This window comes from Limulus polyphemus, unplaced genomic scaffold (assembly GCF_000517525.1).
Source record: "Limulus polyphemus unplaced genomic scaffold, Limulus_polyphemus-2.1.2 Scaffold3407, whole genome shotgun sequence".
Classification (NCBI taxonomy): Eukaryota; Metazoa; Arthropoda; class Merostomata; order Xiphosura; family Limulidae; genus Limulus; species Limulus polyphemus.
The window spans coordinates 5,119-31,652 of record NW_013669017.1 but is presented as its reverse complement, the minus strand read 5'-3'; the positions used below and the strand labels follow the sequence as shown (position 1 = coordinate 31,652).

The window sequence follows — 26,534 nt, the reverse complement described above, 5'->3', positions numbered from 1 at the left end:
TATAAAACAGTGTCTGGGCATGTTAAACCTCAGTTGTAAAACTTTTAGCCAATCCTAGTCGAAGGTGTCAATTTCAGTACCAGGTTATTCCAATCGCTGTATCTCACATTTGACAAATCATAAGATGATAAGGAAAGCATGTGACGAAACGTTGTTTTCCGGATTTTACAATATGAATGTGGGTGGGGCTTATTATAATAACTGCCATTTTATGTAGAGGTTGTATTTAGTATTGCCAATAGTGCTTTTCTATAAGCATTAGAAAAGTTGCTTCTGGAAAAAACTGCATGGGATGTACGTGACTTTTATTATTTTAATATAGTACCTTAAGTCATGCTGCATCGTATATCTGTTTATATTAATCATTATATTGAAAAATTAACTCAAAATAGATATATAGAAGTTGATCCACGATTGTTAAGGTTAAGAGCTATTGAGAGGCAAAGTCTTTACATGAATTAGACTTAGGGCTTTGAACTGAAAGAGTTTGTGATTTTTTATATTCTTTTGAATTTAAATTTGTAGTTTTAAGTTCAATAATTTAGCATAATTTTATATTTAGTTCATAATAATAATAATAATAATATGATTCAGTATGTAGAATGATAAACTTGTGTGATTTGTACGTAATACTATTAGTACCAGTATCACATAAGAATTTTATATTTTCCCTTCTTACAATCTTTGCTTTGTAGTGAGACCCGCACTTCTGTTGTTATTGCGTTAGATTTAAAACAGTCTAACTGATATATATAGTTTATTCTGATATTTTGCAAATGGTTCCAAACTCAGTGTACAAGTTACAACAATAAAACCCATATGTTTGTTGTGAAACAGGCTTAATACGTTCATCTCAATAATACAGGGAAGCTATGACATTCTCACAGTTGGGGTCTCAATACACTGTAGAGCTTAAGTTTCGAATTCCAACGTAAATCTTGCCTATAATGAGAGGAATGTGACCAGGACTAATCTTTTATGTGCTGTAAAGTAGTTTTCTTTGTAATTTATGGTGTGTGTATCCTTTGGTAATCTCTTGTAACAGGATGTATCAAGTAACTAGGGTCAGGCGGTGTTATTCAAACCACCTGTACTGTAAACTGTTACATACATTTCCTAGTAGTGGCAATTAGTTTTGTCTGTATAGTGAAACAACATACACGGACATATGTTGAAATAAACTTGTTTGAATGTTCAAAGAAATGATATTCAAGTACCGAAAAGCTTTCTTACTATGATATCTACAGTAATGTTGAAAGGGCCTGCGCTGGACTTAACGAGAGTGACCACCAACAGGCATGATAGTTACGGCAAATGTACAAAGTCCACGCTGCTAACCTCACGATTTATTCAGCACAGTAAACAAAAGTATGGCTGCCATACATAAACATAAACTTGAAATCCTAGTTAAAAATAAAAATACACATTTATTGTTTACGTTTATTTACAAATATTATTTTCGGTCTTGTATATTACTTGAAACTATAAGGAGAGTACGTGATTATTAAAAATACATAAAATTTGCATTTTATGGACGATATAATTTTTTGGGGATTTCAAAATAATATACTGAAACATAAAAAGTAATCAGTTCAAATCTGGAACAAATATAAATATTGTAATCATTTCTTATAAATACCATTTCCTAATGTAATTTTCCAAGATATTAAAGATCATAATGCAAAATAACTAAATCTATCAAAAGTAACAAGCTTTATGTTTCTTAAACTACATGCATTTATGAAAGTTCTAATGAAGTTTCAAACAGTTTCATCCACTAGTTTTATTGTTGGAATGAAATATAGCAAGACATTAGTTGGCTACTCAGAAAGTTAGTAGCTAGTGGTCATCAGGTTAATGTAAGTGAAAAAGGACATAGGTATATTTTCACAATTGGTTTATCTTAATGAAGTAAAAAATGACAATACTAATACAAACATATTATCATGTTAGTATGATATCCTGTAAAAGTGGGTTTTTGGGATATCCAAAAAAAAAATAAATATGTAATTTGTGTGTTATAAACTTGACATTTGGAAAAAACAAAGTCTCAACTACTACTGTGTCTGTCATATCACAGCTGGCCTAAACAGTCCTGGTATTGGGTGGAAGGCCTCATCACTGTATATAATAGATATAGTGTGATTGACATAAATACTTTACTTTCCCTCAGAAGTTCTCACTAATAATTCCTAATTCTTAAACAAATTCATTCACAAGCATTTATAAAATGAACTCATAATAATGACACCTACTGATATATGGATGTCCTGCAACTAATTTCAGAATTTGAATCTCTCGCAAGGTTGTTTCTCTTAATGATAGACCCTGAGAATCATCTATATCACCACTTATATCAATAATCTTGGCAGCAAAATCTTTTCCAGTTTCTTTTTCCACACATCGACGTACTGTACTGCTAACTCCCCTATAGGAAGATTAAAACATACATGATTCCTGCAAACACATGCATAATCAGATGAAGAAGCAAATGGACAGACAGATAATACTATATGAGCTATCTGACAGTACTTCCCTATGCTTTAAAATCAGTTTGCTCCCAGTCATAACTGGTTTTAAATGTGATTACTCACATGTCCAATTATATATATATATATATATATATATATGGATGACTAATCAGTTCATTTTAAATGTGTCAAATAGAGGGGTTAGTTTGTCTTGTTGTTAAACAAAAAAGTGCTTTTTAGCATATATGTCTGCAAACATACTGCTGAGGCACTGGGGGGCAGGAGGGGTTAACAGAATTTGGAAATTGTTGTATAAAGATGTGTTGGACCAATGATTTGTTACTCACACCATGCATATGGCAGATTTTATATGACACACCTTCAAACACTTCTAATGCATGTCTTTACTGCATCAGGAGTGTGATGTGTTAGTTAATCACAGTGACACTAATTACTGCCTCATTGAAGGGGGTTATGTTTACCTCTAAATAATGAATACACAAGATGCAATACATATACATCTGGGTATATTAGAAAGAACCAGCATATGCTGTAATTTTTGGGATGGAGACTGAACAGTAAGAAATTTATACAAATATGTTTATTATTTTCTCTCTTGATACAAGTTTTGATCCTATTTTTGATCATATACCTCAAATTGTTTGTTATTAATTGCAAAGCTACACAATGGACTCCATGTGCTCTGTCCACCACAAATATCAAAAGCCAATTTTTTTTAAGTGTTGTAAGTCCTCAGACTTACCACTAAGCCACAAGGGGACATCTCAGCACAATATCAACAAGAAAGTTAACATTTATCTATATCAAAATGTATTTCCAATAATACTTATCTCCTCTCACACTTTAGCTTTATCCCAACAAAAATTTCTCTTCTCTACCCATCTAAACATTGGTATGAATCTTATCTTGCTTGCTCCAGCCTTTATACCCCACTATATTGCCCATAGCAATTTAAATCTTGTGATTCTCTCCACCTATGTCAATGCACTCCCTATCCCAGATCTGTACATAAGCTCCCCATTATTACTTCCTATTCACTTTTCAAGATGGTCCAAATTAACAACCTGAAATCAGCCATTTCATTGGGAGGAAGGGCTGGAGAGTGTGAAGTGAGGTAAGTATTATCAAAAATACTTTTTCTGTATAGGAAAATGATAATTTCCGAAATACACTTACCTCCTCTCACACTTTAGCGAGAACCCCACATTGACAAGGTGGAGGGACCAGTGAGGGCAAGATCCACACTGAAAGCAACTGTGTAAAAAAAAGAGATGTGCAAAAAATGAGATATATCAATAGTACACCAGCAGCTTCTGCGCTCTTTCTGGAACAGGTATGCTCTTTGCCCGGACCACATTAAACTAAGTCTTGAGCGGTAAAGGCCAACCAGCCACAGATGCAAAATCCCTACATCTTTAGAAAAACATGAATTCTTCCAGGTCCCATGTCTCATCAATGGAATTATAGGGCTGTGGACCCAAATTGAGATTCATGGAGCTGTGGCCACAATATGAGGACCACATTACTTTTGATCTTATTTAGTAATGTGGTATTGTTGGAACCCAAACTGAAAGTTACAAAAAGTTGCATGTTGAGCCACCAGAATTACAAAGAGAAGGTAAGCAACATCAAAGTGAATGAACCCTCACCCAAATCTCAAGATGCACAAAATGCAAAAAATCCAAACTCGAAATTATGGGACCTGTCTCTCCTCACTAACCTGAAGAAACAGAGATTACCCAGTCTGGGATTATGAACATAAATCCTAACTTCTCAATCTGAGAGGCAAGGAAACACCTCCTGCCCTTGGAAGTACAAGGAGGATGTGAAACGAACATAGTTCAACCAATGGCACAGGAAGTGACGTTACACATGCAGAATTATGAGGAGTCAAGGACCCTCTTCCATGGTCATCGAAATAAAGAGAATGACCAAAAAGAGGGGCCACACACATCCCAACTGGACAGTGAAAAGTCATCTCTGAACTGGAAGGACAAGGAGACTCCTGCATAGGTTGGTCCTGCCCCTATCATACATCTGGGAATACCATTCAGAGTTATTGGTAGGAGGGCACCCAGCTTTGCCCTCTTCTCCTTGAGTGGAATAATGAATATAAGCACCACTCAGGAGAAATAAACCTCTGTCCTCCATTCCAACAACTGGAAAGTGGGAGTGGTAAGGACTCCTATGCTACACTAAGAAAAATGGGGAGGGGTACTCATGTTGAGGAGTCCCAAGGAACAATGCTCTGGAAAGAGTGCAATAGGGGAACCACATTCTCTATTTTGAAAAGCAAACAGACCCCTATTTATTCAATCTAGGGGTCAGCAGAAATGGAAAAAATCCTCTGAAGCTTTATTTATGATAGCCCATAAGTGGTTATAATTGTGTACCACCTGGAGAGTGACAAGGTTGTCTTATGGAACACTCCATCTCAACAAAGCTCATCACTACCATGAAAATTATTGACTGGTCAACTGCAGCTAGTGCAGATTTGGAAAATAGCATGTGTGACCAGGCAACAGAGTGGGATCCCAATGAAAATGACTGATGGGTCCCTGAAAAATAATAGAAATAAACATAAAAGAAATGAAGTCACTCACCTCTTTTACAAATGAGCCAGGGTGTGGATAATAGTAATGGTGGTAGCCAAAAACCTTCCAAGGAAGCAATTGCCAGATCATGTAAATAATGAGAAAGAGCTGTATTAGGCATGGTCCAAATACCAGCCTGTTCAATCTCCTACAATGGGCAATACAACCAAGCTGCCAGGGACATCAAGATATGGTGAACTTGATGAGATAAGACTTTTCCTCCAAGGAAAGCCTAGAGTAAGTAATACACACCAATTGATGAATCCAGCCTGTCAATATGACAGGGGATAAGTCATGTGGATTAACAAATAGTGACATGAACCCTGAAATCCTTCAGTGCATACAACATAACACCGAAGAGACCTAAACTGGTCATAAAAGATGATCCAGACCCAAGCATTCATAAACATGGGAAATGGTGGGAAGATGAAAAGGAAAGCCTTATCTCCTTCTCTAGTCACTGAAGTTTTGGGAAGAATAGACCAACTGGGATACAACAGAAGGATGGGCATTCCAATGAGTGGTGAAAGCATTGATCTGAGGCATCCTGAGACAAGAGCAGATCCAACAAAAAACTTGTGGATGAAACATCTATTCTGTGGGAAGAACTTTGTTTGGACAATATAACTGATCAGCCACTAAGTTCATAACACCTGGAACATGACATGCAAGGAGAACAATCTTATGATTGTGGGCCAAAAATGAGAAGATCCACTGTCTGAAAAGAAATGAGACCTGAAATGAGTGCTCCTTGCTTGGAAGTGTAGGAGACCACCATGGAATTGTCCAAGTGAAGAACTACCACCTTTCCTCGCTAAAAGTCAAGAGCCAGAGACATAGTTTGTTGAACTGCTAGAAGCTCTAAAAGACTGATATGGAGAGAAAATTTCTTTTCTATCCAGAAGCCCTGGAATTCTGTATCCCCTACATAAGCTCCCCATTCCTGGAGAGAAGCATCCATGAAAAGATGTACTGTCATGTGGTCCCTGTTCAAAAACCAGCCAAGATCAAGTGGGCTGGAAGACAATAGGGTCACCGGACAATCCAATGCATCTGTGCAAATATTCCATTTTTCCAATAACAACCATCGAATGGGAACACATGTGGGCTAACCCAAAGTCATGAGTGATTCCAAGGATGCCCACATCCCCAAATGAGATGGAACTGCCTGCATTGGTGGAGAAGATGATGACTGTATTAGAAGAATGGCCCATTTCATGGCCTGTAGGTAAACGTGAATTGAAATGGATGAGGTACTGTGTAGGAGTAAGAATAGACATCTCTTTTTTTGATGAGAAATCCAGCCCTCCTAGCTTTGGATCAAAGAGCTTGAGTGTGAAGCTCTGCCAAGTGGCAGGAAGGGGCAAGAAGAAGCCAGTCATCCATATAATGGTGAGTGTGAATGGCCATTGATTGAAGATGACATGAAAAAGATTGGACTGTCTGGCAAAAAAAGTATGGGGTAGATGTGAGACTAAATGGTAGAGCATGAAAGTGGAAAAACCTATCTCTTTTGCATGAAATGGAGATACTGATGTGAAGATTCCATGATAAGAATATGAAGGAAGGCATCTGCAACATTGAACTTTGTCATCCATAAACTGGGTGCAAAGTGTCATCGAAGGGAAAGAAACGACTCCATGGTATACCGAGGGGGCAGGAGGAAACGATTGAGATGAGAAAGGTTAATGACAGGTTGCGAGAGGCCAGTGTCAAATGAGAATAGTGGAGACAGGCCACATTCACCAAGATTCCATGGAATCTGGAATACCTGCAAAAATCGACTATCAGAGAAAAGGAGCTTTTCTGAGATCTCTAAGGGCTGAAGAAGAAAGTCAAACACCCTCGAGCAAGGCATCTCTCTCCAAAAAATCTATGCAACAAACCAACAAAAAGATCAAAAAGAGAGCAGAAGCTGATAACCTAACCAAAGTAGAAGTCGATAAGTGACTATAATCCTTTGAAAATTGAACAGGAGATCTGTGAAAGGCCTCAGACAACAGTTGGAAAGAACTAAAAAAATGCAAAACTGTTGTAAGGGGCAGTCAGATTTGGAAAACGGAATTAGGTTAAGATGAATAGGAACATCAAGCCTAGAACCCCAAATAGGAAGAAGCGGATCTAACCTCTGAGAATCTAAATATAGGTCCTCCAACTGATGTAAAGCTAAGGCATTCTGATCCAATAAATAGAGAGAACAAGGCATAGCAGCACCCTCTCTCATTTGATCTGCAAATCTCTGAGCAAGTACAGCAATGTCTGGCAAAGGTGGAAAGACTACATAATGAGCTGAATGACTTTCCACTAACAAAAAGTAGAAGAGTCGTAATCCACAGGAGAAATGCTCAAGACATTACAAGCTTGATGTACTATTTGCAAAAACGGTGCATCCAAAGTTCATAATTAGTTGTCTGAGTAAAGGAAGGAGCTGGAAAAAAGAGTCCAAGTTCTCACCAGTGTGCTCCTGATCCCTGCAAGCTCAGCCTCTGAGCCAACGAGAAGAATCATCAGATTTCATGTAAGACGCCACCTCTCTGTATATGAGGAATTGGATGTCCTATGCAGAAAGGGGGCATTCCCCTGACACCTGGGTAATGTTAGACTCCAGAAATGGCAGAATAGGAGCACTAGAAGACCCTGTATCAGAGACATGAATGTGAGAATTTACATCCGAAACATCTTGGGATATATATATATTTTTTTTTTAATTTAAAAAAACAACAACAACAAACTCAAAACCCAATAAAAAAATTGTCCAAATTATAGGTATAACTAAAGTTATACAACATGTAAGAGAAACCCGCAGCAATCATGTGAAACCATCATAATGTTCTGCCATCAAGAAAAGTGAATAGGAAGTAATAATGTGTAGTTTATATACAGATCTGGTATAGGGGGTGCATTGACATCGGTGGAGAGAATCATAAGATTTAAATCACTAGAGGCAATACAGTGGGTTATAAGGGCTTGAGCAAGTGAGGTACATTCATACCAATGTACAGATGGCAGAGAAGAGAAACTTTTGTCAGGATAAAGCTAAAATGTGAAAGGAGGTGTGTTTCAGAAAAAAAAAAGTTTTGTGGTTTAAACAAACAAGTTTTCTTGACATCACTTTATGAATATTTTATGGGACTTTACATTTTTAACATTAAGAAATACATTAATGCCCAGATTAATGACTTGTTTTTATAGTGTTTACTGGTGTATTATATTAAGTAATCTTATGATTTTATCTGTTACAGCACTCAGTATAAAGAACTGAATAAAAATTTAGATGAAATCTCTCACTTTCTAGGTAAAGTACATATGCATCCCAGCAGTAATTGGTAAGGTTAATTACACTACTGATGGTATTTTTGTTTCCTTTTTTTATGTGACTCATATGTTATTAGGAACTCTATAGCCAACAAAGTCATGGGTCCACAGAAATTTGGTGGATAAATAGGTTACAAAAATATATATAAAAAAAACAGTGAGGTTCATATGAACCTAATGGTAGTTCAAGACTTAATTGTAAAGTTTCAGTATTCTTAAGTATTGAATGGACAAGAGAATACTAAAATGCTCCTTCAAATCCAATTAACTATTTAATAACAAACATTATCATATTACAGATCACAAAGCCACAATTTCTACACAATTTTTTGTTTAAAAGCAAGTGTGTTTTATTGCTAGAATAATATAAATATTGAATCATAATACAAACTAAAAGATAAATGCAATATCTTATTGATTAAATGTCTTACTGTCTGCATGTGTACCTTAAAGATATTTACAAAGTGGAAAGGCATATTCACTTTGGCAAATTTTTCCATGATATCTAAAAAAAAAAAGAGGATTTCTGCTCAAAAGAAATCATTTACAATACTAAAAAATGTAAATTTAAGTATAGCGTATTAGTGTTAGTTTGTTGTTAAGCAAAAAGGTGCACAGTGGATTGTCAGTGCTGTACCCACTGTACAGACCAAACCCACATTTTAGTGTTGTAAGTCCTCAAGTTTGCCACTGAACCACTGGTGTTCATTAGTGTATTAAACTAAGTCACTTTAACAGCCACTACTCATATCTACTCCTCTATAAAAGTAGTATACAAAAAGGATGCATTTTGATACATCAACCACTTCTCTCACGTATGATCAGTACAGATGTATGTGTTTAACGGTGATGCATTCATAGCTAAATGTACATCCAACACATAACAAATTGCCTACTCTAACATATTAGTACTTTTATGTATTTTGATTTATCAACTTCAATATGAACAAAATGTGTGAAGTGTCTGGATTCAAAAGTTTAGAAATATTTTTATTTCATTCTATAAACATTAAATACAACAAATCTCAATAACTGTTACTTATGTGCCTATCAAATTGGCACAATCAGGGATAACTAGTTGTATTTATCTTTAGCAATATGAAGTTTGGAACAACAGCAATTCAGCAGTTACACTTTCCTTCAGCAGTATATATATATATATATATATATATATAATGCATATAGACAAGCGTGGCGACATGTTATGAAGCAATAACATCTTTGGCAAGATAACTTTTCTGTGTACACTTATAGCTTGTCTCTGCAATGTTTAAAAATCATGCCAGCTACACACTTTCATGCTGTCTTTCATTCAACATGGTTTGTGCAATGAACTTATATGAGTTCAAACTGGACAAAACATTACCGGTTTTGAGTTGATAATCACAGATAATCAACTTCATTCTCAGTGACACTCAGAGGGTTGAGTGGATTCTGCACACTCTCCACCTCCTCGGACACAGAAAAAAACGTTCTTTACAAGTTCTGATTTGATAATCACAGAAGCTTCATTCTCTGTGACACTCAGGTGGTAGAGTGGACTCTGTGCACTTTACCTTCTAGGACCCAGTGAAACAATGTTGTGTACCAGTTCTGATTTAATAATCACAGCAGCTTTGTTCTCCATGACACTCAGGTGGTAGAGTGGACTCTGTGCACTTTACCTCCTATAGTATTTCAGTGGTGTTTCCTTAACAGTGATAGTATTTTAGTGGTGTTTCCATAGCAGGGATAATATTTCAGTTGGCATGGATACTAGTGGTAGTAGATTTAACTTTCTTCTTACTGCTTATAGCTTCCTTTGAGTAACCAGGTTTATTTTCATAAATATTTTGGTATTTTACACTAAAGTGTAATACATGTAAATTTATATACCATTCCTGTCAATAGGGTCAAAGCTATCAGTGTATTCTTATATGGGTATGTCGGGAATACAAGTGCAAATATCTAACAGAATGGCTGTATGCATAACATGACAGTTTTTAAAACACAGTTCAAGAGTTTGCAGCTCAAAACTTGCATAACAAATCATAACTAACCAATTACCATTTTTGTTCTCTGGTACATGGTGTCACCTGATTGGTTGAATTTAAATTCACATATCCAAATCAAACAATCACATGAGATATTTGTAGTGCCAGAATGTAAATCAGACACTGAGTTGTCTTTGTCATTAACATCCACTAACTTGGCCATATGCTCACAAGTAATAATATAATATTTTTAGTGACATAAACTAGAGAATGTGTAAAGCAGTTTTATTTCGTCTTGTCCTGGTAACTTTAGGCAATCAAGTTCCTGAAGTTACCATATGACTTGACAGTTTTTCCTACCCAATTTATGGTTATGCACATCAATAGAAAGTACACTAAATGTGTGTGTTTTGCTTTAAATTGTAAGAAAGACGTCAGTACTTCCCATACACTTACTAGCAGAATCTGTTACATTACGAAAAGGATTCTGATTTATATGTGTATCTGCATGGTTTTTATCTCTTCTGAAAATCTGTATTGTTGTTTTAAACTGTTAATATTATAATTGTAAGAATGACTTTTTTAACACAGTAAAACAAATTTACACACAAGTGTTATGATTCAATTATTTGGTAAATCACTTTGAAAACGAAAATTCAAAACTTCCTGGGTTTTTCTGGAATTCTAAATTTTGCTCAATGTTATTATAATAGAAATGTACGATGTTTCTTACTCATCTTCTTTAAAATTACACAACATTGTTTCACTGGGCCCTAGGAGGTAAAGTGCACAGAGTCCACTCTACCACCTGAGTGTTACGGAGAACAAAGCTGCTGTGATTATTAAATCAGAACTGGTACACAACATTGTTTCACTGGGCCCTAGTATTTCAGTGGTGTTTCCTTAACAGTGATAGTATTTCAGTGGTGTTTCCTTAACAGTGACCCACTGTTAAGGAAACACCACTGCTGCCAGAATGAATATACAACCTATTTCTGTGTATCATGTACAACACATTGCTTTTGCATGACAAATTGGTTTTTTGAAGCAATCTTTACTAAATGATGTCTTTTAGACAATACTGTGAGAACATCTCAGTCACTGCAATAATACGAATGTCAACATGAGATGAAAAAACTATTTCTGATTTTAGACATATGACTTTAATATCTTATAGCATTTCTTGACTTACAAAATACGAGTCAATTTTTCTACATGGTGTTGCACACAAGTATCACACCAGATGACCGTATCATCTTTTGGGAATAAAGGAGATAAAGTTTAAAGAAATCACACATAAGAAACTACACAGAGAGCTATATTACATCCCAACCACATTACACTGGATGGACTTTACAACCGTAGATGAAAAGTTTACTCACTTTTCTCTGAAAGACTCAAGTTTCTAAACATTGTAATCAAAACATTCCGTTGATTCATGCTTTTATTGTTAGTTGTTAGTATAGGAACCTTCTCCTTTTCTGACCAATCAGTACCAACATATGGATAAGTTTTAAAGAAACCCCCACATCTGGGTGAAGGAATTTAAATTTGATGGTATAAATATTTATATAAACCATAATACATGCACATATATCATCTGCTTAGATATGAACAACATCGCTCTCACCAAAATAGTCAAGCATGTTTGTAAGCATAGTTATTTTATTGGATGGGGGGCAGTCCCTTGCTTGCTCCCCTCTTCTGCATCTAGGTTTACTAACCTTATTCAAATTGCAAACTGCTTTGAATGGTTTTATTAAAGCCTTCAAAATGTAATTTAGAACACAGTGTATTTGGACTTTTTTTTATTATATAAGCTTGAAATTAATGATAAATATCAATAACATATAATGTATAATTTCCCCAATCTCAATTTATCTAATAAGGAAAAGTTAAAAAAAGAAAAAAAGATCACTGCTATAACAGTGCTATTTTTCTTATAGCTAATTTTAACCATATTCTTGCTGTCAGATTTTACCACTTCATAATTGCTTATGCATATTATTTATATTACCTGCCCAAAAGTTCTTTGGGTTCATATTTGGCATAGAAATCTTTGGCCACATCCTTGTCTGGAAGATCATCTGTCTCTTCTCTAGAAGGAGAAACCATTTTGAAATGACTACCACCACACCACCAGCAATTTCTTCAGTTGGTCCAAACAGTCATTCCAACGTTTAGAATTGGTGATAAACTTCTTCCACTACCTATAGCTTGATATTTTTAGTTACAAAAAATCCATGATTCTTTTTATTTAAGAAGATGAAAATATAACTTCATTCAAAAATACTTATTGGCAAATAAATATGAAACTATCAAAATATGCAGTGAACAAACTACTTAATGGGAAAACTAAATATTTTATAATGGAAAGTACATCCAGGTAATCAACCACATAAATCACACAGAAATGAAAACTACTACAGATACTGACTGTGTCACATGATCTTTCATCAGAAAATTAAAAATGTTCAGGATAATTTTATAAATAATTGCATTTACTGTTGCCTCATTTTTCTAATGAATCAGTGACATAATACAGGAGCCAATAACTGAGTTTTATAAGTAATGATATAATAATGGTTTCAGTAATACTATATAGTGTAAAATGAATTTCAAACATGTACTTAGCTCTGAAATACTAGAAGATTTTCCTTGTTAAGTTTGAATTCATGCTGTCAACAAAACACAAGAGTCACGATTTTTGAAACATCCTTTACACATTTGCATACCATATACATCACTTACCCATAATACTTCACTCTCCCACTTTCCACGTGACTTACTCTGCATGTGTCGATGGATCTTATACAAGTTCTGCTATCCCACCATAAGTTAGATTTGTTTGAAAGTTGCAGTCATGATGAAAATTTGATTGTGGGAGGGAAGGTATTTCACAGGTATTTGTTTTAAATTCATTTTAAATCTTAAAATGTAAAATATAAATAAAGCAGGTTTACCTCGGAAATACTGAAAGCCAGAATACCAACATTATAAAGGAGGTGTGAACTGATGAACCACAACTATAAGGCAGGAAGATAAGTTATCTAGGCTTTAAAAAAAAAACTAGCCAAGAAGAGTCACAGTAGAATCCATAACAAGAAACAAATTCTTAAAACTGGAATTCAGGAAGAATGAGTAGAGTAGACTAGCCCTACAAGAAGTAAGACTGGACATAAAGGACATTCAGAAAGAAAGTATTTTTCTCGGCAGTGTACCTCTCCATCCATGATCCCCTTGTTGATAGTGACACAGAGGTATGTTTAATGAGCATGATTTTGACTGCTGGATAGATGAAATAATCAAAAATGGTAATAATTTCAACCATTATTTTCTATTACTGGATAGTTGGAATAATAGTAACAATTGGAAATACTAGTTGATTATTTTTGTGATATTAATCTATTATTATACAGGACACAAATCAATGCTCACATGTAATAGATTATTTAATCGATTTAATCACGCAGTTCACTGAGAAGACTGAAGACTGTTGACCTTAAACATTTATCCAACCTGTAAGAAATGCCAGTGAAAGGGAAACTGTCATTCCCAAATCAAAGAAGATGTGTTTAGCAGATGGAGAAGTTTGCATGGCCAAAACTAGTGGAATATTGAGTACGCCCATATTGAGGCTATGACTCATGAACAGCCCCATCCAGAGTAGAAGTGAGGCTAGGAGGACAATGCAGTGTGAGGAAACCACTGAGCAAGAAATCTCCAATTATCCATGTAAGAATGACAACTGATACTGAAAAGAGAGTTATACATAATGGACAAATCATTCGATCATGGGAAAAATGAAGATGGGTGAATCAGTATATGCAATGTAACAATCGATTGAAACTATTTGGCAACCAAAAAACCTTGATAAAGGAACTGTCATGAGATATCCAAAGATTACAATTAGGAACCAGGAATATCTAGGTAACAAATGAGACTGGAAAGATCTATGAACAGTCATTGATCTCTCTGAGGTATCACAAAACTCAACCTCAATATCACCTTGGAGTGGAACAGGTCTGAAACATAAAGATCCAAAATCAAACAGAAACTGGAAGAGGTAATAAAAAATCAAAGTGAAGAATCAGAAACCCAAGGCAAACAAAGTGAAAGGTCCAGAAAATAGAATATAAAGTTTATGAATACAAACCTAGTTTTCAAAGTTATCCCTAAACTCAATCATGAGAAGATAGGGAAAATAAATTCAAGCACAAAAATCATCTCACACAATAATAAGTACCCTCAGGTACAACTGAAAAGATAGAATGTATATGAGAAAAGAAGAAATGTTGTCAGGATTGGGGCCAGCACTACAGCAGGCAAAAACCAACTATGGAGACATTGAAGCTGTGAAGGTGATGATGGCTAAGTTTAAAATAACCTTCACTGGTATGCAAAATTAGTGTCCACATAAATGTTATACCCATCAGTAATATCATTATACAATGGTAGGAAAATATGGAGCTATCAATGCTGAAAATACAATGATTTCCACCTGCACACTAAAGACAAATTATGTAAGGCTTTCAATGAAGGCACACAAACTGACAAAGTCATCACAATACAACTTTTAACAAAGAAATTTAACTTATAGTGAGAAAGCACAACTTATGTAAGATTCACCGATGCATGAGCAATACTTCATGCACAAGGTAGAATATTATGGATAAGTGAAATATATATGATATGCAAATAAATAAAAAAACATTCAGAAATTTTGTGTCACTTGTTTTATTGATAGCATGAGTTCAAACTCAGTATTTCACAAATAAGCCTGCCTGATTCGAATATTAAGATGATCAATTTATTTAGTTTTGATGTATATTCCTTTACTCATCAGTAATAATCTGAAATACTATAAATGTTTGAATAACATTTGACATTCCACCACAATTATCTGTCATTATTCAGTGGACTAACAGGTTATTTATTTGCGAAATTCTTTTATTCACCAAAACATTTTGCAAATAAATTATTAATTTTTATACTTCCGAATATTATTCTGCATTTTTAGCAAAGTGTATGGATTTAGGATTAACCTAAGTTTCTTGAGCTGGCCATACCAAATCAGATATTATTGGATTTATGACTGAAAGTTTTGTTAATAGAAAGGATACCTAGTTGAGGGCCCAATGCATTCCAGTTATCATGGGTTTTAGCTTTCTTGTGTATTTATGAAATTATGTACTTATGCTATACAGAAGTAATTTTGTTAACTTGAGTTTGTTTTTATTTCTAACCCAAAGAGTTAGCTTATTTTTGATCAGAACTTAATGATAAAATTTAAGTAAAAAGTCAGTGGAATAAAGCATTTTATGCAACAGCTTACTGAGAAGTGAAAGCAAGTTGTTATACCCAAATGTAGACTTTTACAAATACAGAAAGGTGCCAATAATTATTGTACCAATATTTTAACTTAATGAAAGGCTTTAACTTTTGAAAATATCTAAATCTACTCCTAAAAATTTTAAACTAAAACTTTCCATTATCTTCAGATTTGTACTTTTTATGCATTTTCCTTCTGTCCTAGAACAAGCTGACTGAAATACAAATTACAATTAACTTTGAAAGAAAAAAAGTTACAGACTATTGAATCTATGAGATAATGATCCATTACAATCTTTGTCACTCAGAAGCCTGGGAAGTAGTAGCACCTAAGATGTATTAAGATATTGAATAGGCACAAGCTGAGGCTATGACTCATGAACAGCCCCACCCAGAGTAGAAGTGAAGCTGGGAGGACAATGCAGTATTTTTCATATCTCAGCCAGTTTGATAAGCCATGGTATCAGGTGAAAGGCCTCGTTGGCACTGGACATAGCAGATGTGGTTAACATATTATAACATATTATTCTTTACTTTCACTCATAAGTTCATGGTAGTACACACAGGACTCAAAACAAAATGTAACATGCAATTTCACTGTATTGGAGATACATCTTTACAGTTCTGAAAATATAAAACATGAATACTTCTGTATTTGAATAAATGTTAAGGATAATTTATTAAAAGAAAATCGAGGTTTCTGAATAACTTATTCAATTTTCTAATTTATACAAATCAGTGACATCTAGATTTCCAAAATTCTTCAAGTTAGTCCTATCAGTCAAGTACTATATGATAGTCTTCATGGGTATCCTGTTTATATCTCTTAAAGATATTTAATCCTTAAAATATTTCTTACTGTAGGTAGTTCTACATGTTCATCTCTACTAAAAGTACCTGAAATTTTTCTCACAGGCACTACTAGAAGTTAATGTTCTAACTTCAAGATAGATGATGATGATATGTATTTACTATTTATTTGGACTTTCAATTTTGTAACTAGACATTTTTTTAATGTAGAGATAAGGTCAAATAAAAATTAGGAGAAATTAATTTTACACATAATTCAAAGTGAGTATCAGAATTGCTATTCCTGTTCTATACCTTCTACAGAATAATCTTAACCCTAATTTCAATTTTTAAATGACTTTTAAATAAAACTGATAAAAGTTACACTTCAATTTAATCTAGTTCACACCATAACAGTTGTTGTTCATACAATTTTATAACATAAGTAGTTTCACAGCCACTATGTCTGTCACATCTAAGGCTGTCTGATGATCCCTGATAATGGGATAAAGGCCTCTTCGGCAGTGGATTTGGAAATATAAAGTGGTTTACATAATTTTATACATTATTCTTTATTTTCGATCATAATTCCTTAGAATTACGAAACACAATTAACACTTTAGTATACTTGTTATCATATATAAGTAAACTATAGTTAATTTGGATTAAAATCATTAAATATTAGAAAAAACATACTATAACATTTCTCTACAGTACACATATTTCAATAAAATTCCAAAGTTTTTGTACTTAAAAATGCTGCTAACTAGCCTTTTCAGGTTTACTACACCTCTTTTAATAACCAGATCTCAAGCTACATCAACTTTTCTATATGAATTTGAAAACAAATACAACACACTTCATTCTAATTGTCAAAAGAAAAACAGCTTTTTATGTAACATTACAACAGCATATAATCTAGGCTACATATAGATTTCCTGGAATATCAAACAAACCCACTAATATAAGCTGAGCCTTTGTCATGAAAGGTACATTCTGGTTTGGTAGCTCTTTCATCTGGCCTAATTTTCTCTTCATTGACCTCAATTTAGTTGATTTTACACACACAAATGTCAGTAAGTTCACACTATACCTGTACATCACAAAAGCACAATTTTACCATTTCTCTTTGCATGCTAGTGCTTTGTTAAACAGTATAACACCTATACTGATAGAGATCTTTCCCATTTTTGTTTTCCTTTCAATCACAGTAACAAGTTGCCTTTTTTTTGGCAACTTTCCAACATTTCTAGCAGTTTCATACTGTCAGTGTCTTTAGTACATCAGCTGCCACCAAAAGATATTCAAGATAATCAGGAACTACAGAGATATCAAAAGCAGACTTTGAACACTTGTTTATGTGAAAGTGTTTTCTTCAGCTGAAGCAATTTTATTTTCAAATGGATAAACATATCGGATATCATCACATTAATACTAACATTGTGTACATGTGATTAAATGAGAAAGCATAAATAAATTGCACTGAATGTATAAAATGTCTTTTACTCTAGGAGAGTATATACTGACATCATTAGAAATTGCTCAAACATTTTTATGAAAAGATATTTCATTAAAAAAACTTTCTTACTTTCATTTATGTCATGTATATAATCAATCGATTACCTACATAATAAAACAAGGCCAAGAAAATTAATAGTTCTATTCTAAATACATAAAAATATCCAGAACCAGCAACACTACAAAAAGTGTCATTTCATTACTTCTCACTAGTTTGTAAAATTACCAAAAAAATTAATCTTATTCAAAAATGCATAAAAAATTATACAGGGTAAAATATGCCTTTTAGGGTTTTTATATTTCTTTTTAATGTGATTTACCAATATTTTTTAAATCTAGGTATTCTACACTATCATGTACATATCCAGTGAGTGTGTGTATCCAACATAAAAAACACTGTCAGACTACCTTTAAGATTAAACATTAAAAACAATTGATCTCCAAATCCAAAAACTTTAAATGTTATATACACTAGCCATATTAAAAATGCATTATCAAGCTGGATATGATATAGCAAAGGAAATATTTATTTTACACATATATTAAAAAAATAAAAAATTCATTCAAAATATACAGACTCTGTCAGTCTATTTACCAGACAAAGATTATTTACTTTCTGATCAACTATAGCAATAAAATACCTTAACAGGGTGATGAGATACAACTGTGAAAATACTAGTCAATAATATATACACCAAAACATAAATTTAATCCAAAAATGTATATCAAATATACATTACATTTTATAAAGGAAAATTGAGATCCGAATATTTCAGCATTCAACAGTCTTCAAAGAAAAAGACAAATTCAAAATAAATAGTTCACTTAAACATGTGACCATGATAAGAAAGTTTGTTAAATTAGAAGGAAGAGAACATGAATTTTGTAACCAAGATCCTGTCTTTAAAATTTTTTTGAAAGGCCTACTTCAACTGAATAATTCCTTTTCTCATATTTTTATTTCAAATATTAAAAAAATTCCTCTAACCATAAAAAAAAATATTATCCTGATTATATGTAATTAAAACCAAGCCATAATTAATACAGGTTAAACAAGAAGTGAAATAAGTTTGTAAATCACCTAAAACTTGTCACATACAAGATTTATATTAATTCAATCACTATAAGGGAAAATATTAGTTATTGAATTAAAGCTATGAGATAATGATACTTTTTTAAAATTCAAATAAAAACTAATACATGATAAAAAAAAGGATCACTTTTTGTAAAGAAAATTATTTATAGTTGATTTTTTTCCTAAAGATTAATTAACAATATTTTCATGTTTGTGTTTGATGTGAAACCTAATTTTGGTAATTTGTTTTCCTGGAATGAGGATTTCTTATTTTAGCTACTGTATCAAAAATTTCCCATTAAACAATGCCATTCCTAAGCAGCTGTTGTAGATAAGTATTTACCTGCAGCACAAGGTTACTTCCCAATAAACCAAAAAAAAATAAGACCAGAATAATACAAAAAATTATCCTTTACCTCAACCATTTTCTACTTCATGTAACATCAAGAACATGGTCCCATTATCTTTATATACCAGTAAAACTAAACAAGGTACATACCATGACAAAACTTAATTATGCTACTGAGAAAAAAATAATCCCACACATATGAAAGTATGTCATATATGTACTTTTAGAAATCATTTGACAGCACATAAGGACTTTCTGGATAAAGTAGTCAAGGCATTCTTTCTGGTATGACTCCAAGACTAAATCAGAACTTTAAACTATAATGTGTGTTACTATCTGTTCCCTTGACCTACTTATCATGAAAATATTACTGGCTAAGTTAAGACCTTGACACATCAATTCCTGTTGGGCTCCATTATGACATCTTGGATTTCAGTTTATATGTAAAAGAACTGTCAGAACAGTTTGTGAAAGCAGACTTATACTAGTCAGACCTCAATAGTGAATCACTACATGCATTCCTGACCACATTCACAAACTGAAATAAAATATATACAACTGTTATGTAATATGCCTATAGACTTGGATGAAAAACTACTGCAGGTGGCTGAAAATAATACATTAACACACATGAACAATAAACTTTGTTTTTGGATTCACTGTGAAAAGAAAAAAGAAAAGAGGAGCAAGTGGATTTTTTTTAGGTTTTAAATCTTTGTATTTGTTATAGTTTTCATGCTATAACTTTTAAATTAGTAAGCGAATGATAACAAAATTTGGGAGATTATCAGTAAACATTACAATGCTTTCATACGCAAAATATCTAATTTCTTTTATTAAGTCTTAATGTTTTTAAAGCAATGTTTCTTTCATGCCTTTTTTTCTTTATAATGTCCGAATAGTTATCAAACATTTCTTAAGAAAAAACTTTATATTTTGTATGTTATTCTCTGTACAGGTTTGGTAGATTTGACGGACCTCGCAACCACCATAAAAAATTAGGAAATAAACAAAATTATGCCTCTTTCATTATAGAATTAACACAAATTATAACACAAAAACATAAATGTTTAGATGAAATAGTTTAAACCTCATAACATTATACATTTATATATATCTATTATATTGACCTTTCACCCGTGCCTGGCTAACAATACAGAAGTTACAACAATGAGGCTCATGTGCACTATCAAATAACATAAAGGTGACCTTTGGTCTGTACAAAGTAACTTGTCTTGGCTGTGTTTTAATCAACTAGTATTTTCTAAAATACAGTCACATTTCAATTATTATACATTATGTATATATATAGATTATTGCTATTTTGAAATAAGTTCTTAAAGTTATTGTTCCTAAACATAGAACAGTAAATAAAGAAGTACAGCAAACAATTATCTCTTCTAGTTACAACCTTTGTACTTGACATTGCTGTTTGACGTAGGTTGATAAGCCTTTAAATATTTTGCACGTGGAGGATATGAAACAAATATTTTTTGTAGGTTTTATACATACAGTTGAATAACTAAAAAATCATAAATTACTACATCAATACCATAGAATTCTACTATAATTTATCAATCTTAGTAATTAAGCTTAATTTGGGTCTAAAAAAATGAAATTTCGAGCAGACTAAAGACACAACCTACCTCATTGAAATCTTGGTTCAAAAGAAAGAACACGTGGAAGGATAGTTAGAAAGGCTGAGAAAGCCACTAAGGGGACATTCTGAGTTTCCAATTGGTTATTCATGTCATAAACAGAAGTAAGTGTATATAATGAAGCATTTCCAAGAATGGAAAGAGGTGGGTGGGGTGCAACTGTGTTTGATTTATTATGTGAACAATATCTTAGCAAATAGAAAACATAAGATCTTCTTATTTTATATTCTAGCTTGTCAATATCTGTAATTTGAGTTTCTAATTTGTATGAAACTATAGACTTAGTATTTTGACTTCAAAAACATCCAATTTGAACCAGTGCTGCATTCAACATACCATGTGACACACAGAAGTTTATGTTTATCTGTGTTTCTTAATATTTACTTTTAAATTAACAAATCGAGTAATGTATAGTTCTAAAATTTGAATTATAATCTACAGTCTGAAACTAAACTCACTGACATAAATTCATGAAATAGTAGTTCAATAAAATTTTGAATGCAAGTCAACAAATGATATGACATGGTCTTTCACCTGTGACCCATCTCGAAAGGGTTAATATTCGAATAGCTCAAAACACCAAGACGTTTGGAATGTATGTATGAATGCATTTTTAATTGATTTTATGTTTTACAGTTCAGTATTTGAACTAACAGTATGTACTGGCTAAAAATCTACAAAAATATCCATCATTTTCCAAGGTTTCATTTTACCTTATCTATCTTTATACCAGAGATAGAAATAATGAAATAAAATTTCATTAACTTCAGGAAAAGCTATCAAGAAGATTACTTTCCTTCATTTAATGTTGCCTTTCCTCATGAAGTATTATCCTTCATTTAATCTAGCAATATGTTCACTTTCATTGGTCATAACTAAAGGAATACAGATGGACCATGCATTCCCAATCAGGAAAGTCAACTAAAAAGATGAAATTCATCAAGCAAAGTTAAATTCCTCATGAATGTGGGAATGTAATATTTTGATCCCTGTTATACTGAGTTTTAAGTTTTTTATGAGCTGAATCTGCTTAGAGTGGAGGGGTGTAGTGTTTCAACATTCGTACTGGTCTTCCTCAAATCCCTCAGCACAGAAATCTAATCATACACTTCACCAAAATTTCAAATCCAGTACCATCTACAGTTACTGAACTCAGATTATTTTCTCCCAGATATCATTGTGATCTCTCAGTATGAGTATGTTAAGCATAACAAATTCTTGGAGACTGGAATTAGATGAAAAACTTTGTAGGTAAAACAATTCTGATCCTATATTTGTGTGATGTAATAAATATTACGAGGTTAAATGAAAAATAACACTTGCTAAGAATGCCTTTCAAAATATGAAAGCTATATTGACAAACATTAGTATATCAACAGAAGTAAGAGAAAATGTCTTACAATGTTACATTGAGTACATACTATGTATTGATGCAAAACATGGACAATAACAAAGGGAAGTTTAGAGAAAACTTGAAGCAAATGAAATGTGGTTCTTAAGAAAGAATTTTGCAAGTTGTATCAAGTAACAGTACAAGCAAATACAACATAATCAAGAAAATAAGGAAGAAACAAGCTGAGTTTATAGGTGATGTGATAAGGAATGAAAAGATGGAGCACGTAGTAGCAACAAGCAAGATAAAAAGAAAGGGAAGACAAAGAATAAAGATGCTTGACAGACTCACGCAATGGTTAGGAACCATGAATAACAACACACAACTGCTGAAGAACAACAGAGAAATGGAAAGTCATGATTGCCAATGCCTGCATGCAGGCATGACACTGGAAAGGAATAATAGATTTTAGAACTTTGTGACTCAAACCCATAAATAAACTAATAATGCTAAATATACACAAGTACAAATGTGGGGCTGACTGATGGCAAATACTTCTAACAACGCTAAAAATGAACAGAATTATCAACTTAAATTAGGGTCAATTGTGATTAAATATATATCTATTGTATAGAGTGCATAATGGTGGGATCCTTTTTGGTGATATCTATATAATCATGAATGCAGGTAACTTTAATGATGAAGCCAAACCTAAACTGTACCTCTGAACACTCTCTTGTACACAGCCTGTAAATTTTATTACAGATATTGTGAGTAATTTCAACTAATGGTAAATAAGATACAATAAACATTCAAAAAGATATATGATATTTTTTTGTCTTTATCATCAAATATTTGAATACTATTTTAACACAAGTAACAAATATTTGAATAGTAAAATTCTCTATTTATTTCAGTTCTAGTACTTAGATACCTTTTAAAACTTAATTAGAGACATGGAATGCCAAAATATTTTAAGAGCCACATGTTAATCAAAATTTGTCAGAACGAGATCCATGGGTGCTATTTTCTGTATGTTGTCTTCCAAACTACTAATATCTTTTTATTCCTATGTATTTCATACTGTAAAACATTTAAATTTGATTTACAAAAACAATGTCATACATAATGCAAGTTCTCAGAAAATATAATTCCAGACAGTGGCTTCAGGATTTCACATATTGTATGGTTGTGTAAACTATTCCTATCTTGATATAAAATAGATATAAACTAACCATGATATAAACAAATAGCAAATATTGGTAGAGGGTTATCCCATGCTTATTTGCATGCTACAGAGGCTAGGTGGGAGCATCTAGGCTAGTGGAGGGACCGTTGAAAAATTTACCTACATGAGCACCCTTCTGAAAGTGTCTGAAGAGAGCCCATGGAGTGTAACTGGCAAAGGGGCAGAAGGAGAGGAATGGGGTAAAAGGAAAGGTTGCAAAAGACGAGAGACCACAGATGAAAAAGGAGGACTGTTGACAAAAACCTCCACCCTAGACTCCAATGAGTCAGGAAAATCTTCAAAGACTGACTGGTGTAAAAATGGAGCCATATGAAGGTCCTGCAAATAAGACATGGGTAGGTGCATCCCAACAACAGAGGAGCCAAGTTAGTAGAAAAGTCGAGGAAGACAACAGCACCAACATGGAATACACGAGGGAGCGAGCACACTCCAAAAAACCCTGAACTCAACTGAACAGCAGCCACAAACTGCAAGAGAAGGGTACAATCTTGTGGTATGCTCACCTCAACTCAACAGTTGCCAACTATATGAGAAAGCCACAGAGCCTGAGAAACTGCAGGTTGAGGTGCAGTAGCAGTAGTAGTTGTTATAATTTGAACTTCAGAATTCAAACTTAAGAGTGAACCTTGAGATACCAACATATAGTGCCTAATTTCACTTTAAAAAATTTAATGAAAGTGTAAACAACAAAGCTAGTTGTTTATCAAATCATGAAATCAAAAAATCAAAGCAAATGCAAGCAAAAGTTAGATACGTCTGCACTTTACAATGCCAAATTGAGAAGTGAAGATTGGACTTTACAGTATAGAAGACAGTTGTGCCAGGAAGATGTGTTGCACTCCTATTGGTGGAGGGTTGGCACATGCTTGTTTGCATGCTATAGCACAGCTGTATCAAGTGGAAACACATGAGGGTAGATGGGAGTTTCAAGGTTAGTGATGAGCAGAAATTGTGCATACATAGAGCAGCACTGAATGAGAAAAACTATTATGTGAGAGGATATAAAGTATTATAATTGAAATATGCCTATGCCCTACTAATATTCTTAATATAAATAAAAATGTGCAAAAGCCCAAGAATTTATTTACCCCTTAGGTACTCTATGAGTAACAAGGATCCATACTGACTGGATTCTATTAATAAAAACATTTTGCTTTTACCCAACCAGCCACCCTACAATCCAATTATCTATTTTTCTCCAACCCTCACTAATAAGAAGTAATATGATTTTTTTGTGTGGCACCTTATCAAAACTTTTTAAAACTTACTACATCAAAACCAAACTATTTTAACAGTTAATTATAACATTCCCCCCAAGAAGTTAATTTATGTGTAGTTAATTTCAATATAAAAGATTTTCATAACATTTGTTGATGACCTAGAGGTTTTCTTGAATGTATAACTATAAAGAAACTATATTTGTTTCAGCATTAATTTGAGAAATGGAGTCAACTCCAACTGAAATTGAAACATTTCATGCTAGGATAGCATGACTATAATAATAGTACCTTTTTGATAAAAGACTTAGCACAAAGGATCATATATAAAGTGTAATAGACTTAAAATAAGACCCAAAACTCAAGCGCTTTTGAATAGTTGACTATTCTTTATTGTTCTCCTGAAGAAGAATAGTCAACTATTCGAAAACGCTCGAGTTTTGGGTCTTATTTTAAGTCTATAATAATAGTACCTATTAGTATTAATATTGCTATAAATTAGCATTAATAGTAATACTAAATAGCAGTTTATTTGTCCTAACACAGCAGCATTAGTTATTCCAAAACTAAAAAACGGTCAAAGTCAAACTGTAAACGAAAATATAATTATAATACAGTTTACTTATAATAATTTACACCTATAAAATATATGTCGACTAAAATAGTATTAAAATAAATTACAATAATTATTTCTCTCATTGGATGAGTGGGATAAAAGAAATTCATTTGCCCCATAATTTAATTTTTAAAGCCACCCAATTCTACTAAGCGACAAATATACTAATCATTACTAGTTCTAGTACAGTAGTCCTAGTTACCGTTGACGGCGTAATACTTACTAGTAACATTAATAATACATTTCATTGTTAATCACTTAATGTTAGCGTTACTAATACTAGTAGTACTACTACTAGTTCAAGTAGTTGCAACTAACATGTAAATTCATTTATTTACTCTACAGAATTGTTCATAACCGAATATTTAACAAAATCAATAGCTAATGTGTACTCGCACGACTAAATCTAGACATATTACAACTGATATTATTAGAATGAAAATACATAATTATAATAATTTAACGTACCAGCATCACAATACCATGCAACTTCGACATCAGGCTTTCAACAGAATTTCTTGTTGTTGTATAAATCATCTGAAGAACGACCTCTATAATTGTTATTAAAACAAGGAAATATAAGTAATTATATCAATATTACGCCTATTATATTTTTAACATTACATTCTTTAATCATTCCAGTTTAGAAAAGGCGTTCACATCATGACAATTGTTCTTATAACAAATGGCTAAAATGAATAGTTTTCCGACCGCTTCTTTGTTTAACGTGCCTGGAGAAACGCGTCGTGATAATGGATATGGCGGTCATCCAAGGTCAAATCCTTTTCATGTCGAGATGGCACATAGAATCCAGTGTTGATCAAGCGCATGAGAATGGTGACACATTCTTCTGGACGAGATGCTAGTCCATCACCGGTTAACTTCCAACTAACAACCATTTGACTACGAGTTTTGGTCAATGTCCATATGGCAGAAATAGTGTGGTTGAAATCTTATTATACTGTTGCGTCATCGAGATCACATGACTACAGTGACGCCACGTTTCTAGAACTATCCCGTATCTT

General features: G+C 33.2%; 1 protein-coding gene across 3 annotated transcripts in view; it reads right to left on the bottom strand.

Moving 5' to 3' along the window:
- Positions 1 to 26,080, bottom strand: part of LOC106469300 (phosphorylase b kinase gamma catalytic chain, skeletal muscle/heart isoform-like) — a 64,117-nt gene extending 38,037 nt beyond the window's left edge. For 2 of the 3 annotated variants that reach the window (XM_013929787.2, XM_022397779.1), the window contains exons 1-3: positions 25,978 to 26,080; positions 12,392 to 12,590; positions 2,256 to 2,428 (exon numbers count right to left, since the gene is read on the bottom strand). In XM_013929787.2, coding sequence (XP_013785241.1) covers positions 2,256 to 2,428; positions 12,392 to 12,489 — 271 coding nt within the window. In that variant the 5' untranslated portion in view covers positions 12,490 to 12,590; positions 25,978 to 26,080. Of the gene's footprint in view, positions 1 to 2,255; positions 2,429 to 12,391; positions 12,591 to 17,454; positions 17,815 to 25,977 lie in introns of all 3 variants that reach the window. The other variant, XM_022397778.1, reaches the window with a different exon arrangement.
- Between the last annotated feature and the right edge of the window lie 454 nt (positions 26,081 to 26,534).